The following is an 18640-nucleotide window of genomic DNA, read 5'->3' as shown; positions in this document are numbered from 1 at the left end:
TATTATTTTATACAACCTGTGCACTTTTTTTCACAAATTCCATTAAATAACTGGATGCAGTTGAAACTTTTAACCATTCCTAATTCCTATAATATTGAATTTATTTTAAAAAAGGCTTATGCCTTCTACCAAGTATAAAAAAATGTTTTTAAAAGAAAAATACTTAGCACTTGTGTATAATATTGGTGTCATAAGTAAGAAAGCAACAAAAATATTTCAGTGCGAAAAACTGTATGTTTTTTAAGCAAAAACTTAGTGTAGATATGACACAGATTTTGTGCTTTTGAAACAATTGACATACTGTGTTTTTACTAAATAATAATTACAGTTTTTACATGAATATAAAGTACATGAAACAAAAAATTTCAGTGGCATAAAAAAAAATCATTAACACTTACTACTTACTTCAGATTCTTACTCTAATAGATTGCCCAAAATTACTGTTCCTAAAAAACTTTCGTGTACCTACAATGGCCACCAAACTTCAACACATGTTCACACATAAACTATACACACCATTCTCCCCTCCCTTGGTGAGCATGCATAAGTACTGCAAATAATTGTGCAGAGCTGTTGGACGTACTCCATACTTTGCTTGTTTGCAATAAAATCCGCTGTGCTATCTGTTGAAAAAGTCACAATTCTCCAACTTTCTAATGTGTTTACCTGATGTAATAAAAATTATATAACTGTTGCTATGTATTTCATGTACATTAAAAATACACATTGTAAGAGCCCTCTGGGCATTTATGGAATAATAAATAAATAAATTAGTAGATAGATAAATTTATATCGGTTGCATAAAGCTGTTTTGAATTGTTTTCAGCCTCGTGCGAGCTGGAGAAGGACCGTGGTTCATGCAGAAACTACACTGTCAAGTGGTATTATGACCTGGTGTATGGAGGGTGTTCCAGGTTCTGGTACGGGGGTTGTGATGGAAACAATAACAGGTTCAAGACGCAGGACGAGTGCAAGGATGTGTGCGTGCAGCCACTAGGAAGGGGTAAGTTTTGAATTTCTTAGGTTTTCACGGCCATCTGGATGCACAATACGTAGACTAATTTGTTAATGTTAACATAAGCTGTGACCGTTTTTTTCCAAATTAAGAGAACAAGAAGACTCGACAAAAAAAATTGCAACAAATTAACACATTTTATGTGGGCGTCGCTACAATGTAACAGGTTAACGCAGCGGAGAAAAAAATGGTTAAAAATTAAATAATTACTACTTTCATAAAAATCTCCTAAAATATAATTTTCATTCAATATTTTTTAATGAAATTTTGAATACGCACTCATTACATACTGCTTATGATAATCTAATAAGATACAAGAGTAGAAGTCATATATATTTATAACATGACAATAAATACAGGGTGTTCTTTAAACCCTGTCACATCCGAAACCACGATAATCAGTATGCATAAATAAAAGTTTCAGCTCTTTAATTTCACAAACATCAACAGATGAACGAATTGAAGGAATAAAGATGCTCAAATGAATCGGGTTGTGGTTCTGTCGCTAGTGTCTGGAACTCACGGATCAAAGGTCCGCGGTTCGAATCCCACTCTACCCCAACTTGATTCCCATTTTCTAATAGTGAGTTATTTACAACTCGTTGAAAATGGCCCTAAAAATGGAATATTTGGGTAAATCATAAGAACGCAAATATTTCTTTAAAATATATATATATATATATGGGCAGAATGGTAAATGTTACACAGTGTGTAAAGTGGCTACTTAAACTAGAAAATTTTCTTTCAACTGATGTATAATAACCTTAACCATTTTGTTTTAATTTGGTTCTTATTTTTAAGTTTTAAGAAAAATGGACACGACTTCTAGTTGATACGCAATATTTTTAAATTTTGACATAATTTTCTTAAATTGGGTAATGATTGTGAATAACAAATTGAAATCAAACCTCTTTTCAGACATCTGCAAGCTTCCCAAAATGAAGGGTCCATGCGAAGGATACTATCCAACTTGGTACTTTGACAAGGAGAGGAAGCAGTGTGGCCAGTTCATCTACGGGGGCTGTCTCGGGAACAATAATAGGTTCCAGAACAGGGAGGAGTGCCAGAAACAGTGCGAGGATGTGCCCACAGGAGGTAAACCTTATTTGTTCTGATGGTTCAATATTTGTAATGGTGGGAAAATAATGCCTTTATTACACAATCACACACATCCTCATCCACATCAGATGGTGCATAGAACACTCCATTGGAACGTCAAATGCGGTGTATCTCCATCATCTGTTACTGTCATCTGAGGTGATTAGTCTTACACTTCCGGTACCGGTCCAAGGAAAGTGAAAGATTTCAGATTTAAATAATCTTTAAAACCAATATTTATGTTCACCCTGCTAGAGCCACAAACATGGTAGGCAAACGCGTTTACCTCTACAGTACGAGTCGGACTTATCCTCACTCGATTTTCTTTTTGAGGATTTTTACCTGAGAGCAGCCATTGAGTCGAAAGAACTCGTACTTGAGTTTTGGTTCTATTTTAGATACAAAACTGTATTCTTTATTCACCTGGACACAGAAACCTATTGTGTCACTATCATTGATTCAAATGTGGTTGACCTTTGGTTCATTTGGCTGTTATTGGTTCTTCTTCTTCTTTTGCTGCTCCTACCGGAGGTCGGGGACCGTGGTTCTGAATTTATCACAATCCTGGGCCAGTCTAATCAGCACTGCTGCATCCAGCACACCGTGCCACTGCCTGGCTACTGGTTAAAGATAGTAAGATTTTAAGTTTCGTATTCTATTATGTTTACGATAGTATTGCGGTTGAGGTTGCTAACCCTCCCGGAAATAAGCTTATAATTTTTTTTTAACCCCTGACTCCCGGAATGCAGCTTAAATCTTCCAGAATCTATTCCTGTGTGATGATAACTATTTGTTGTAAAAAGTTCAAGTTGTGGCGAGCGTAACAAAGGAGATAGGCTTAATTTTTTTTTCAGGTTGTGAAGATGAATGTGGGAAAGAAATATAAAAATGTTACATTTATTCATCAATTATCAATCGTAAATGTTGTAATTTTTTTCTCAATTTTTTGTCTATCAATTTAACAAGGATTTCGAATCGTGGTACAGGCTTCTATAATATGTATGTATAACTCTTGTTGAATATTGCAACAATTTTCTCCAGATGTTTGCGAGCTGGAGACAGATTCTGGTCAGTGCGCTGGAAACTTCACTCGGTGGTCATTCAACTCCCAGAGCAGGAGTTGCCAACCCTTCAACTGGGGAGGATGCCAAGGGAATGCCAACCGCTTCATCTCCGAGTCCGCGTGCATCCTGCAGTGTGACACCCCTGGAAAGATGAAAGGTTTGACCGCACGACAAATAACAGTGACATACTCATTTATCGCATCGGTGGTTTATTGAAAAAGAAAACGGCAAGAGCGAATCGTAATGCAGGACGAGGATGGCCAAAAGAGATTTGGTATGATCGAATTAATCGACGACTCAGAATTAATATTTTCAAAAATTGATACGGTAAAAGGCATGTATGACAAGATTAACCTCTTTGTGTGAACCACCTTATCTGCGGGGCCATAAAAATTCGAGACGAATAGTGTATGGCTTTGCGGTTGGGACGGAGTATTTATTTCACTATTTTCTCAGATTATGTCAAGAATTCTAGTGTCTACTACATCTATGGATGAAAAAAATCAGAATCATCCACACAGAAAAATCATTGAGTTTTTTGTTTTACAGATTGAAATACAATAATTTTTAAATGTCACACAATCTTATCGTCAAATTGACAAATACATATTTTTTGATTTGGAAAATAACTCAATTTTTTATTAATACATATTTTGTTATCAAATAGTAACGAATGTGTCAGAAGCTAGAATTGTATGTCAAAATAAATGCACGCGATGGTAATTGTTGTAGTATAGTAATAATATTTAATTATTTTAATCTCACGGGGCCGATTCTTGGCTTTACTGTTTTCATTCAGGTTTTCATGCTGAATTAATTTTCTTTTGTACATTTGAGAGTTTCAATTAAATAGGAATCGACTGTAACCAAAAATAAAGTAATATCTACTTGTTTAAAATTGCTTGGGATTGAAAGCGTTAATAAATTATTTTCTTGATCTTGACTCTTCTGAATGTTGTATTTATTACAAAAAAGTGGTCAAAGATAAAATCATGTTTTTATCTTTTATAAAATTTAGTTTTACAAATTTTCATATTTATTTTTTTATCTTCATAAATTATTTAGAATTATTCTTTCACTGATCTATGAATTTTAAATTGATACGTTGGATTTAAATGCGGTGACATATTTAGTTCAGCCTAACAGAAAAAAAATACTATGATATTTATCTGTTTTCTAACAGAACTACGCTTATTCATTAAAAAATATTTAAATTAGCTAATTAGAAATGAATGGTTATGGTTAAATTTTCAACTATGATGTGGAGTAAATTAAAACACTGATTTTATTTTTTTAAATTTGCAATTATTCTTATTTAATTTATGGTATTCATTTTCCAAATTCACAAATGAATTAATCATATTAAACTCTTATTTCAACACTGTAATATACACAATATTGATTCAATTAAGTTTTTTGATATTTTATTTAAAGTTCATCCTGAAATTTTGAGATAAATGGTGTTTTGATATGCTTGACATTTTAATATTCTAGGAATATTACATATTATGTTGGTATAGTAATCTTATTTCTTTAATACTCTCCTGCATCTTTTCCAGCTAATTATTATGATCTAAGTATTATAAACAGCTTTGCATGTAAAAGACAACCTTTTTTCATTTTGTCCTGTCGTCAACTAATATTACGGTGGCTAAAACATTTAAAAAAAAATTACATATCAAAATCAAGATTTTAAATGGAACTTAAAAAAATTTATGACCGTGAAATAAAATATTTCACTGGTACTTTTCTTATTTTTCTCTTTACTTTATACATGATTGTTAAGTGTACTTTTTTGGTCACCAGTTGCCTTTATCAATGAGATATCGCCAGTGGTACTACAATATTGCCATACCTACCAATGTGATTTTTTTGTTAATATTGACGCTGGAATGGAAAAAGGTACCAAGAGATGTGTAGCAACTTTACAGAAGAGCCAATAACCGTTTTTTTTTTTTTTTTTTTAGCAAGAAACTCTTATACATGCGTATTATTTTAGCGTGATTCTCATATAATTTAAATCAAAATTTAAAACACGAGATTTTTATAAATTAAAATACAATAAAACTTTGATTGGGCTCTTCTGTAAAATTGCTATGTGTCGCTTGATAAATTTTTCCTTTTCAGCGTCGATATATTACTTGCAGTTTTAGTTAATCACAAATATCATTGGAGTATCAGTACAATTATTACTATTATTTACACTGTATGGATGGGTGTGCGTGAATTGATTTGAGGTTAAATGAGAAAGATGGATTACAATAGAAGTTATTTATTGAGTAGATACACACGAGTTACATCCTTACAATTTTGTACAGAAGGAATTTACAATAGCGAACACTGGCGAGGAGCTGGTGGACGTGAATGTTCTTCCGACGCACGACGTTTAATAACTTGTCCGAGCTGAAAATGCATCGGATTACACATTGCGGGCCAAAGCGGTGTTAGGCTCTGCCAACTTTACGGCTTGTTGGTGATGCCCTCCACAACACTAAAAATAAAAATAATTTAAAACCAACAGTTCATAGTCCCTAGAATAAATTTATGCCGTAAAAAAAACGAGGTTATGCAGTAATGCAGTATCACCTACGATATATTATTTAAGTGGTTCATAGCAACAAACTATAGATGATTGGACATTTGTTTTTGAGAAAAGGTTGTCTTGCATGATTATTCTTAATACTTGAGCATGTGGTGTTGTGGTGTGGTGTAGACATGTGCCTGCTTCCTCGCTCGGCCGGTAACTGCACCCAGAAGATCCCCAAGTGGTACTTTGACGGGGAGGAAAACCGTTGCTTGCCATTCTACTACACCGGCTGTGAAGGGAACGACAATCAGTTCGACTCGGAGAAAGACTGCGAACATAACTGCCCTAAAGTCGTAGGTTGGTCATCACAAATTCTATTCTGTTTCCAATTCCTGCTGATTGTTGCAGACATTGGCACTTGAAAACACAAGGAAACACTTTTAACAATGATCTCACTCTTTTAAAAGTATATAATTTTCCAACTCCATTGCTCTGTCCTGTGGTAAGTTAGGAAATAAACATAGAAAACAATATTTATTTTTGGATAATTTATATTGATGGGATTTAATATGGTATATTGGTTATTATATCCTAATTCCCACACTTTCTTTTAGTTTGAAAAATGTTTTTATAAAGAAGATATGCAATAGATGTTTTATTCATTAAATATTATTCACAATACTTGAAGTAATATCAAGAATTTGAAGAAGTAACCCAAACTCAAATCGTAATCTCTAATATCATTATTAATTTTTATACATATTCGAGTATACAGTCCTCTCTCAGTAATCCTCTGCCTCTCAAGAATCTGACAACTGCTATAATCTGCCATTTCTTTACTATATGAAAGTACAAAATCAAGATCTGTAATTTGCCAGTATTCGTATGATTGTATGTATTTATTTATAAACGGTCAGAGGGCTATTGCAATATTTAGTTAAAAAGTACATCAAGTATTATAGCAACTGACATAAAATAGAATCATAGTTATTTCAGTAATATGTTAATAATATTTTTTTAAAAAGAAAAGATGAATAGAAATTAAAAAGAGGAGAATTGAGGAGATGGCCATTCAATGGAAAGATATCTAATTTAATTGCAGCAGGAGTGGTGTGGAGTGAGTCCCACGGCTCAGCATAATTATTAGATCTTCTGCGGATGCGTGCTAGGGGAGAATGGTGGGTGAATTTTGTCCTATTGTACTCACTGGGACATGTGCTGGAGTCTGGTGGTTCTTGTGGGTACACGAAAGTTTACCAGGGACAGTAATTTTGGGCAATCTATTATGGTGCATATCACTTTGTGCATTAGAGTGAGGTCAGCAATTGTCCTTCTGGTGGAGAGCAATGGTAACCTCAACTCAGACATCAAAGTTTGGTAGCAAATTTCATCTACAGGTTTACCCTTTTTGAACTGTATGTAGCGTAAAAGCTTCCGCTGAACTCTTTCCAAGTATGCCAAATTTAGTCATTTATCATGCTTAGACGTATCAGAGAGAGGTTATTTACTGTCTAGTAGTTAGTAAAAATAGTTTAACTGTAATAAATAAAACTGTAACTTGCAAGTACAAATTATGGAATATAATTGTTTTTTTTTAAAACCTATTTTAATTTTTACCATCTTTTGTATGTATGAACTATAACTAACTACTTGCCCTGGTTTTAAGGTGGCGGATTAGTGAAAGAACACTGTAATACATTTATTTAGATTTTCCGCTGTCATAAAATAAGACCTGATTGCAACATTTTCATTTTTGCCCTTTTAAAATTTATCTACAAAATCTGTACCGTATTAAGAATGCATTTTTGATAGAATCTTCTTTTTTGCATTGGCTCAGTGTCCATCACTCAATTAATACATGCTTGAATATGGTTTTTGAACTTTTCTGCTTGCAATAATATCATACTTACTAATGTAATTTTACAATGAATGGTTTTTAATGGAACTATCTTACATATATTATTTTAATCTTTTTAGCCTCATTACTCGTTTAGTTTGTTTTAGTTTTTACATTTGGTACCCTTTTTATCAAGCTCATTTTACTTGATGCAATGAGAAAAAAGTGGTGAAAAATGTATAAACATTCTTAAGCTTTTTTAATGTCCCGATTTTTCAGTTCATTCAAGTTTATCAGTAAAAAAACAATAATTGAATACCCCACAGTGAGATAGTTCAGTAGTTTTTTTTATTTGTAAAAATTAAAAAAAATATATTTTCATGTATCATATTATCGGCGCAATGTTTTTTTTTTAATTTTGTGATTTTGAAATAACTCTGCCTTTTGCTGATTGGTGGGTTGGCTTCCCGTTAACTGGAAATCTATCACAACACTCTGTTATTAGTTGATTCGAAAGGACTAGCGACGTCGTTCAATGTGGTTAATTTTTGTTAATTTTTTTGTACATTTTTGAGAAACTTGGCTGAACAATTTAATGCCCCAATTTTTACCGCACGCAAGAAAACATTTTTTATATCAAATATCCAGTAATACTGAACTTCCTTATTAAGTAGTTATTTATATTCTATCATGTTAAAAAAAAAATGTATCGGAGTTGCATTATTTTTTACCTTGCTTATAATATATACAAGGTTTCTATTTCATAAAATAGGATTATTCTGCAGTTAATTACTTTGAATTTAAGCTAAGTTTTGGGATCAGGAAGGATATTCTAGAGTGGGCCAATCAGGAACTTCTCAGCATTTGCTCATGTGGAGAGGAAACTACTTAAAACTCTTCAGGTGAAGCTGGCCCGTTGTTCTATCATATTACCAAACATACTTGCTCTCGTGACCTAGATTCAATTATTCTAAATATATATCAAAATTTGTTGCAACAGAGAGGGAAAACATTTTGAGAAGTGAATATGTAAGTCTAGTCTTCTCAAAATCCAGCCTGTCTACAAAGATTTGGACATCCTCAAATGTTTGTCAGAGAAAGTGGATCAAAAATAAACCAGCCTTACCTACCACCCATATCTGCAATAGTAGCAAGGCTTTAACTTGCGCAGATAGCTTTTTTGTTTGCAGTTTATATAATATGTAGCGTAAAGAATTGTTGTTAAATTATTTGTTTACTATGCAGCGCAAGATATTTGTACTCTACCATCAGTTACCGGAGAATGTGCTGTCTACAAAGAGAGGTGGTTCTATGATTCTGCAGAAAAGAGGTAATTAACTCATTTTAATCTGATTATTAAAATTAAAATGTTTTATATGTTCTAGTTTTTGTTTAGCTAGTTTACATGTTTTATAAGTTCTACAATTCACTTTTTAATGACCTAAAAAATATACAAAACATATACGTACTTAAAAAATACCTAAATAAAACACTTCTTACAGCTTGTGTGACGAGTGATATGTGATATGTTATTTTATCGACTTTTTATCAAAACTATTATGTCATAATATTTTATATCCCCTCATACCACTTTTGCTGATTGGGAATATTTCGTAAAAATAAAATATGTAATATGTAGAGTTGAAAATTATTATATTGATGTATTTTGTCATAAATAAATAAATCTAAATTTAAAAATGTAAAGAAAATAGTAGGATGCAGGGATGTCATTATCATTATCATTAAATATGTTTGGATAATTTATAGAGCGCCATTTTTGTGAAAATTATATAGGTAGAATATCGCTGTGTAATTACTACAGTTCGGTAAACTCAAAATCAGCATTTGTGAGTTACCCACTACAAACACATTTTTTTATCCTCCTCCACAAGTGCAACAAATAGACATGTAATGTAATATTTTGACATTTAAATTTATTGCAACAGGGAAAACATTTTTGAGAAGGGAATATGGAAGTCTAGGCATTTACAGGATTTATGACCTGTCATTGGCTGGTTTAAGTGGCCACTTTACACACTTTAACATTCACCATTTTGCTTATGTTTAAATGTCCATATTTCTTTATCCGAGTATGGAATGGTTTTTGTCTGTATGGGCGGCTCTATAAACGAGTGGTGTTTTATTACTCTGAGGGTAGACCCTCTAAATGCATTATTGACTCTATTATTTTATTGTCTATTACAAGTTTCCATCGTACTGGCTGTCTTGAGGCTACCATGCTCTTTGTTTTATCTATGGAGATTTTTATATTAAATCGTTGAGAGGATGTGTGGAATTAGTACACTTGAATCCATCTTCGGAGTCTGCTATTAGAACAGCATCATCTGCGTAGCATATTATATCTATCTTTTTGTCTCCTTTCCAAATGACTTTCAATGTTTGACTCAACAAAAGTTATTTCAACATATTTTGGACATGATACATACTCCTGAAACCACTTCAGATCCAATAAATTATTTAAATTACTAATGGTTTTGACTAGAAAACATTTGAAAAAAAAAAAAAACATTTAATGGGTTTTTATACATGATAACTTTGTAACTAAATCTCAGAGAATTTAGAGGATTTTATCAGTTGATAAAGCTAAAAAACTGACATATAACTGCATTTTTAACTTGTTTTCCCTAATTTTGTTATTTAGAGGGTTCTATCAGAATTCCGATGTAATATAAGCTGGAGAGGAGCTGTTGCTCTTTTGGCAATTAATTTTCAAGGCAGAGGACAGCTTGGTAAATTTCCATTGTCCTGACTGAAAGCCACAATATTCCAATTTTTACCTTATTACAAACCACAAACACAGTGAAACATAACTAATGTCTCTTTTGTAATAAACTTTTAAATTGAATAAATATATCCGGTAATCAATAAAAATCAGTACTACAATGGAAATATGTATTGATGCGGATAGGGAAAAATGACTGTAAATATAGTAAATGTGTCTACCTAATCATATTTAATTGATCTCTTTAAAGGTGTCGGCAGTTCTATTATGGCGGGTGTGGAGGCAACAGTAACAACTTCCCATCAGAAGAGGAATGCGAGGCTCGCTGTAGTGAGCAACAAGTCACCACCACCGTTCAGCCTGCAGAGTCCTATGGAACCGGTTAGTACAATCACCAAGAATGCTAACATAGATGCATAATATGGTGATCTATTCTCTGCCTACCTACCTCTGTTAGGAAATTATATAATAATGGTAATGTTATAATTATATTACGGTTGTATGTCTTTATTTGTTTAAGACAGTCAAATAATTCAGTTATTGGATAGTTTAATTTTTTGTTATTTTAATAACCTATTATAAGTTATTTTTGTATTGCGATTAATTTGATCGATAAGGAGCCAAGTAAATCATTAGTCAGCCCTGAAAATGTGCCGGATTATTAAAGAATCTGAATGTTTCTGAATAAAGAAATTTCAGTTTTCAAAATAAGTATCTGCGTTCTTCTAATATTTAAATTACCAGCAAGTTGTAAATAAATCACTATTAGAAATTAGGGACCAAGTTGTGTTAGAGCGGGGTTCAAATTTCAGACCCCTGATCCGTGGGTCCACAACATCGCCACGGGATCACAGCCCGGCTACCACTGGTTAGCCACTCCCAATAAACCTCGAGAAAAATGTGAGAGGCTAGGTATTATTTTTATTCTGAAAAACTAGACGTCAGTCCTATAAAAGCTCCTGTGCCTCGATTATGAACGCTATCTTCATCTGTATATATCGAGACGGTATACTTAACCTCTGTACTATCTGTATCTTACCTCGGTATGTTCTACTTGCTTGTCATATCGACATCATATGATCGAAACAAGCCAATGGAATGACCGCAAACAATTAGTCCGCGTTCCTTACGTCATTAACATTTAAAATAGTTCTCATTTATATTTTAAATAGGCTTCTGTAAAAAAAAGTGCTCACTTCAAACCGATTATAAACTCCAATAAATCCCAATTCAAGCAAAAAATGCTCGCTTGAACATGAATTTTGCATGACTTTTGGTACGCTTAACGATTGTCTGTATGTATCTACCGATCGACTACAAAGCCGGCTCTTATAATGTCTCGATACATACACTCGGAAAGATAGTAAAACAGATGGAAAAAATATAATAACTAAATATTTTTTTTAGAGTGGTAACATTCTGAAGCATATAATCTGTGTCTGACGCCTAGATACTTTTATTTGTCAATAGGAGAGAACCTAGCGACATTACTTTCACATCTAGGCGTTCGTTTTATTAAAGTGACAGTTATGTCGGAATTTAATTCGACTTTAAAACTGACTTATTTCTCTCTCATATTTTTAATAGGCTTTTAAGAAAAAAAGTGCCAACCTCAAAACGATCAAAATTTTTAATAAATCATAATTAAAGGAAAAATTGCTCGGTGGAACAAAATTTTTTACACTTTAAATGTGTAGATAAACGTATCGAGGGGTTCTAGACCCATCGGTATAAAATGATGTACTTACATCAAAACTTGATGGTGGGGGTATCGGTACTATACCTTTGTAGTCGGTCGGGAGACTTTTATCTTCAACTATGACGTCATATTGAAGCTATGTCATTTTAGAGCGTATATATGTGTACCGTGACGTACGCTTCCCCTTGATTCATATCGATGTACCTACCCAAAACTTGAAGGTGGGGGGTCGGTAGTATGTCTTTATAATCGCTAGAAGGAATTTATCTTCAACTATATCGTCAAGGTGAAGGTATGACGTCTTTATCTTCCCATCACAATCGAGGCCATGACCTCACTGCGACCTGCGTAGATCTACTGTGACGGGTCCCCGTAAATTAGTTCAGAATTAGAGGGCGAGTGTTCTCATATTGCTAAATCTCCCCCTCCATGCCCAGATTCTTAAAGTATCAGACTATTAGGTAGGGAGCGAGCACCTTAACTTCCTCAGGTATAACCAGTGGTTCCTCGAGGATCCGGTCTCTTTTGTAATACCAAGCATCACATTCACATATTATAGTTTTCATCATTCATTTCATTGAGAGGCCAAGTTATATTCTTTATGAATATAAACCAAAGGATCATTAAAAAGGGTGCCAATCTTTATGATACGAGTAATCTACACATCAGAATGATTTTTTATAATTACAGTGGTCTCTCAGTAATCTGGCAGATATCGGACGGATTATTGAAAATGCCAGATTAATGTATTTCATTGCTTTATATTTGTTTTTTATTATATTGTAAAACAGAATTAAAAAAATGGGGGATTCTTTTTGTGAAATCAAACAGGGTAGTTGGTTCCCTCGTATATTATCCAAAGACAAATGTTAAACAGCGACGAGTAACTGCGTGTGTGTTGCGCGGTGTAGTCGGTCGGGCGTCAGTTAAGGGAGTGGGCGAGGAACCTCTTCCTTCTCAGGGGACGGGGTACTCACCAAAAGGCTGCGTTTGCATCCCGGGACCGGAACCTTGGTGTTGCCAGCTTACAATATATTTATTATGCCATATTATTTATGTTTAAGTAACATGTATTCTTGGTACAAATATATACTTTATATTTGTATAATAACGATTTTTAATTTCTTACATTTGATTAGCTAGGCATTTATAATAAGTAGTTTTAGTTTTTTTTTTATGTTATTGTTTTATTAGTATAGGACTACTTATGCTCTAAAAGATAAAAAATCTCCATCTTAGAACAAGCTGAGCCATGCTAGATGGAGACTATCATAAACAGAGAACACTCCGTTTTCATTTTATATTAATTAGTTTTATATAGATTCCCTGTTATTAAATATCTATACTAATTCTATGCAATAAATTTAAAAAATAAAAAATGAAAATCACTAATAATGACACCTATGAATGACTGAAACTATGTTTTACTGTAGGTAGATATATTATGTAATGTAATACTGTTTTATACATTACATTTGAACAGACAGTGTAAGGCAGACATAGTAGACACATACATCGCGCACAGTGGTCATTGACCACACAATAAGCAGTCACTTGTCTCAACAAGCGGTCACTTGTGAGAGAGTACTGCATTTAAATGGATTACTTGATTTACCAACAAGTTGAATTATTTTAAAATTGTTCCGATATCATTATTAAATGAATATTGTAACATCTGTGCAGAGATCTGTTTCCTCTCCGTGGACACTCGCCAGTGTGCAGATACGATGCCCCGGTGGTTCTACGACAGCACTGATGGAGTATGCAAGCAGTTCCTGTTTGGTAGCTGTCAGTCCAGGAACCACAACAACTTCGCCACCAGAGAGGAGTGTGAAGGATTTTGCTCCAGTGTTCAAGGTGCAAATTATATTATTACGTACACTGTAGCTTCAAGCTGACGTGTGTACATAGAATGCACAAGATTGGTATACAAATCATGAATCGTTGTGTTTGTCTAGTTGATCAAAAACTCAGTGTATTAATATTTTTCCTAATCAAAAATACCCTATCTATATGTCTACTTGTCAGTTATCATCAATTAGAAAACATTACAACAAAACATTTTGAAAAATGGAATATGAACATCAATAAAGGTATCAAAATATGGATGTTTAAATACAGTCAGAATGGTAAATGTAACATCGGTCATAAGCCCAATGCTTAGACTTTTATATTTTTGATTTAAATTATTTATTGACAATTCTTGGTGGAATTCTATTGTAATGATAATAACTTATATGTAAATATAAGTTATTACATCATTTCATATTTTCCTTTCAAAAATGTAATGGTCACGTTTCAAAATTAATATGAATCAATGTATTCTTTTTTTTCTGCAGATCATTGCCAGCTACCGATGGCTGTTGGTCCCTGCGATGGCTCAGTGATGCAGTGGTTCTACGACAAGCACACCGACACCTGTAGCCAGTTTGCTTATGGTGGATGCCAAGGAAATAATAATAGGTACCCGTGCTGTATTTACTTCACAACTAAATCGAGTTGGTGTTCTTTGGCCATTGTTGCGGTCTTACGGATCAGAGGTCCGAGGTCTGAACCCCACTCCACCCCGACTTGATACCAATTTTGTAATAGTGAGTTATTTACAACTCTTTGAAAATGGCTACAATATTTAAATATTTGGGTAAATCACAAGTATGAAAATATTCACATGTTACAACAGAGATGAAGAACATTTAAGAGAAGGTAATATAAAAGTATAGGCATCTACAGGGCTTATGACCTGTCAATGGCTGATTTAAGTGGCCACTTTACACACTGTGTAACATTCACCATTCTGCCTATATTTGAACATCTATATTCCTTCAATTCTTTCATCTGTTGATGTTTGTGAAGTTAAAGAGCTGAAACCTTTATTTATGCGGGTGAGATTCATCTAATTGAATTATTTCACCTACATACTAGGCAACGCCTGAAAAGATTATTTTTTCAATTTCTATACTTCTTCATGGACCAGGTAATTTATCAACATAAAATAATTCAATTAGATGAATCTCACCCGCATAAATAAAGGTTTCAGCTCTTTAACTTCACAAACATCAACAGATGAAAGAATTGAAGGAATATAGATGTTCAAATATAGGCAGAATGGTGAATGTTACACAGTGTGTAAAGTGGCCACTTAAATCAGCCATTGACAGGTCATAAGCCCTGTAGATGCCTAAACTTTTATATTACCTTCTCTTAAATGTTCTTCATCTCTGTTGTAACATGTTAATATAAACAGCTCCCCAGGGAGTTGAATCCAGCCCTTGTCTACAAAAATTTGGACAAACTCAAAATGATGGAAATATTAATTTAAAAAAAAACTAAAGAACTGTTGGACTGGGTTTATTTTACCCCAAAATTTTTTTTATCACCATTTTTGTGTTGATCATTTCGATCATGATCTGTAAAGTAAACATCCCAACATGTTTTGCAGTTACAGAGCGCATAGGCGGTTGGGATTCTAGTTCCCCGTTTTCAATTATGTCATTTTTTTAATGGATGGGACTTTGAGAAATGTAAATGTGTGTTAATCTTGTATATTCGTGCAGTGTACCATCATTTAATTAAAAACATATTTAAAAAATTTGCTTCTGAAGTAAAAACAACTTTTACTCTCACCTGAAGAAAAGTACGTTGGGATGTACGATTTTTACAAGTTAGGCCAACGGTAACATTTGAAAACACGCAAACTTGGTGAAATGTAAATTAAGGTGCACATTGCTGTCGAAATGTACTATCTGTACCTCCAGCAGTTCTTTCCTTAATTTTCTTCAAAATGACTCGTGCATTTACTCGATAAACAGATTGATAACAAATTTTCTTGTAATGATTGTTGTGATTGTGACTTATCAGATTCAACACCAAGAGCGAATGTGAAGAAAGGTGTAAGCAAGGGCCAATCGCAACCACCGAGGATCCAAATGCCATTGCTCCGCTTACTCAGGTAATATTTCAATATCCCAGCCTCGAATTCTTTGACAGCAAGATGTCTTCTTTGACTACGAATATGGCTAAAATTGATGTCAGGATATTCTTTCATAAATATTTTTATTAGCAACTTTTTTCTGTAGTGACGAGGCCCGTTTTCATCTCTCTGGAGCTGTCAAGTATTGTCAATAATGAACTAATTTTCAATATTTGCCTCAAAATAATCCACGGCAACTCTACAAAAGATCACTCCATTGAAATTGCGGCCATATCCATCAAAATATACCAAAAATCCCACGTAAACTATAAAAATCGCCTTGATCAATGTATTGCTGTTGACGGTCGCCATCTTGTTAATGTAATTTTCAAAACATGGTATAAAAAATGAGATTATCTACAGATTTTAATAAAATCAACTGCTTTTCTCAAGTCCCACTGCTATTTATTTATAGCTCCCCTACCCCTGTACAACTCAATATGCATAAAAAACAGACATAATATTATATTAAGCCATTTTTCAACAGAATTTTAAAATGTATTCCCTGGCACGGGTCCTAGTGAAGAAGAAATAAATTGATATATAAATGTTGTAATAATAACAAAAATATCGAGAGAATTATCTCTCATAACTCATTAAAACAAAAAAAAATGTGAGGTATATATTGTAAGATTTAGATTATTGATTGCAATTTGCCAAATGTGCCACACACGAAAATGACACTGATTTAGCTATTATAACACCATAATTCCCGTGCGCGAGTATAAGTGACAGACCCTATTAATAAATTTTCTAGTATTAATATTATATATTCTGATGCAAGTATTGAATAAATAAATAAATGTTTACCAAACAGAGGCCACAAGATGCACTCCCCGAGTTTTGCTCCTTGCCACTGGAGGCAGGGCAGTGCAGCGAGCAGCTGGCGGTGTGGGCGTACGACACCGATTCGGGCCGCTGCACCAACTTCCTTTACACTGGCTGCGGCGGGAACGGGAATCGCTTCGTCTCCGAGGAACAGTGCCAGAGACAGTGTGGCCAGTTCAGAGGGCTCGGTGAGAATGAGATTCTAAACCACATGGTTAATAACAGTTGATACGGATTGAAATCCTGGCTCATTACATTATCAACAATATATTAATATTTGCCAATGAACAAGTACAAACAAGTAACGATTTAATGCTTTGAGATTATATCAAGGCATATTGATATTAATATGTTTGATTTGAAATATTCCTAAAATTCCTAGTTATTCTTAAACCGCTAAATATAGTAAAACTACTAAGACTTGAACTTACTCAAGATATTGTTGGTTTAAGCGTATTAAAAATTCACATATATTCTTTCTATATTACGTGGCTTGATAAAAAAATACATGGATTATTTGAATTTTGAATTTAAATATATTATTCTAAGAGCCTAGTTTTTCCTCCTAAATTGGTACACATACATATATGTAATTAATCTGTTAATTTTCGGCCATTATAGACGCGTAGTTGGTTTTTGACAGACAAACTAATAAGACTCGTTTTGATGTGATTATTCCTAAGGGAAAATGATAAAGCGCCCGATCACGCCCTATTGGCTCTTTTGCATTTTTTTCTCGAAGAAAACTATGAAAGGACGATGTTTCATGACCGTAGTAGATTATTTTGAAGGAGACAATATTGAGATTGAGAAATATGTAATATATATTTTTAAAATGCACAAATTCTTTGTATTTTTTTATCAAACAGTGTATTTCAAATTGCAAGAGTAAATTATTTTAGGTAATTTTAACACAAATATGGAAGAAGTTAGTTATGTGAGGCCCCTAGAACCGGGAAGAATGGAGGTTTATCATACACCTAGTGCCTGCCATCCCATCAGACCGTGATGCTCAGTATTGAGCAAGATGATGAAATAAAATAATGTCTCGGCATCTATGATATGTCTATCATAATGCGTCTTGCTGATTTAATAATATTTTCGGATATAACACGAGCGCAAAACATTTCCAGAGGTGTGTCGCTACGGCAAAGACGAGGGACCTTGCCGCGGCCACTTCAGCAAGTTCCACTACGACCAAGCCCTGCAGACTTGTCGAGAGTTTGTATTCGGGGGCTGTGCGGGAGGACCTAACCGCTTCTCTAGTCAGGCCGAGTGTGAGGCCGTCTGCCAAGAGCGCCGAGAACTGTCACCGGACATTTCCACTCAGACCGAACAAGGTAAGCCCAATGTTAATGCTTATATCGATGTTAGTTTTATCAAGATAGGGGTCGATCAAACATCCTATCCCACAGCAGCGTTGATCAGACACCCGATCAATATAAACAGACGATTAGATTCAATTCAAATCGTCCAGGTATAGTAATAAATAAATTCCAGAAAGACGTACTCTGTAACATAATACAGATTTCGCAAATGACTCTGTCATACTGGAAAATAATTTTCATAAGTTTTTACCCACCAAATTTGATATATGTGTATGAATAGAATTTGTAACTAAAGTCGAACTTGGTTATTACGAAGAAGATGGGACTGCCTGAATTTGCTCGTTAAAAGCATTACTTGTTATACCAGAGAGGTTTTTTTGAAAATCCAATGTCGATTGCATATTGTCACTAAGTAAATAAATAAATATATGCATATTCATACAGATTATTTAAAGATAAAACTATTAAAGAAAATTATATTCAAACATACCACTTTTATAAATTTCAAATGCAGATAAATAATCATTCTTA

General features: G+C 33.8%; 1 protein-coding gene across 5 annotated transcripts in view; it reads left to right on the top strand.

Moving 5' to 3' along the window:
• Ppn (proteoglycan-like sulfated glycoprotein papilin) overlaps positions 1–18640 on the top strand; it is a 75510-nt gene that overhangs the window by 42003 nt on the left and 14867 nt on the right. For 4 of the 5 annotated variants that reach the window (XM_088224872.1, XM_088224869.1, XM_088224871.1 and 1 more), the window contains exons 30-40: positions 827–1003; positions 1934–2110; positions 3155–3334; positions 5891–6061; positions 8787–8871; positions 10535–10665; positions 13667–13840; positions 14323–14446; positions 15842–15932; positions 16771–16969; positions 17915–18121. In XM_088224872.1, the coding sequence (XP_088080998.1) occupies positions 827–1003; positions 1934–2110; positions 3155–3334; positions 5891–6061; positions 8787–8871; positions 10535–10665; positions 13667–13840; positions 14323–14446; positions 15842–15932; positions 16771–16969; positions 17915–18121 (1716 nt within the window). The remainder of the gene's footprint in view (positions 1–826; positions 1004–1933; positions 2111–3154; positions 3335–5890; positions 6062–8786; positions 8872–10534; positions 10666–13666; positions 13841–14322; positions 14447–15841; positions 15933–16770; positions 16970–17914; positions 18122–18640) is intronic. The other variant, XM_088224870.1, reaches the window with a different exon arrangement.

The sequence above is a fragment of the Micrasema longulum genome, unplaced genomic scaffold (genome assembly GCF_059751315.1).
Source record: "Micrasema longulum isolate JH-2025_06_02 unplaced genomic scaffold, ASM5975131v1 h1tg000313l, whole genome shotgun sequence".
Taxonomy (NCBI): Eukaryota; Metazoa; Arthropoda; class Insecta; order Trichoptera; family Brachycentridae; genus Micrasema; species Micrasema longulum.
This window is presented reverse-complemented; position numbering and strand designations above follow the sequence as displayed.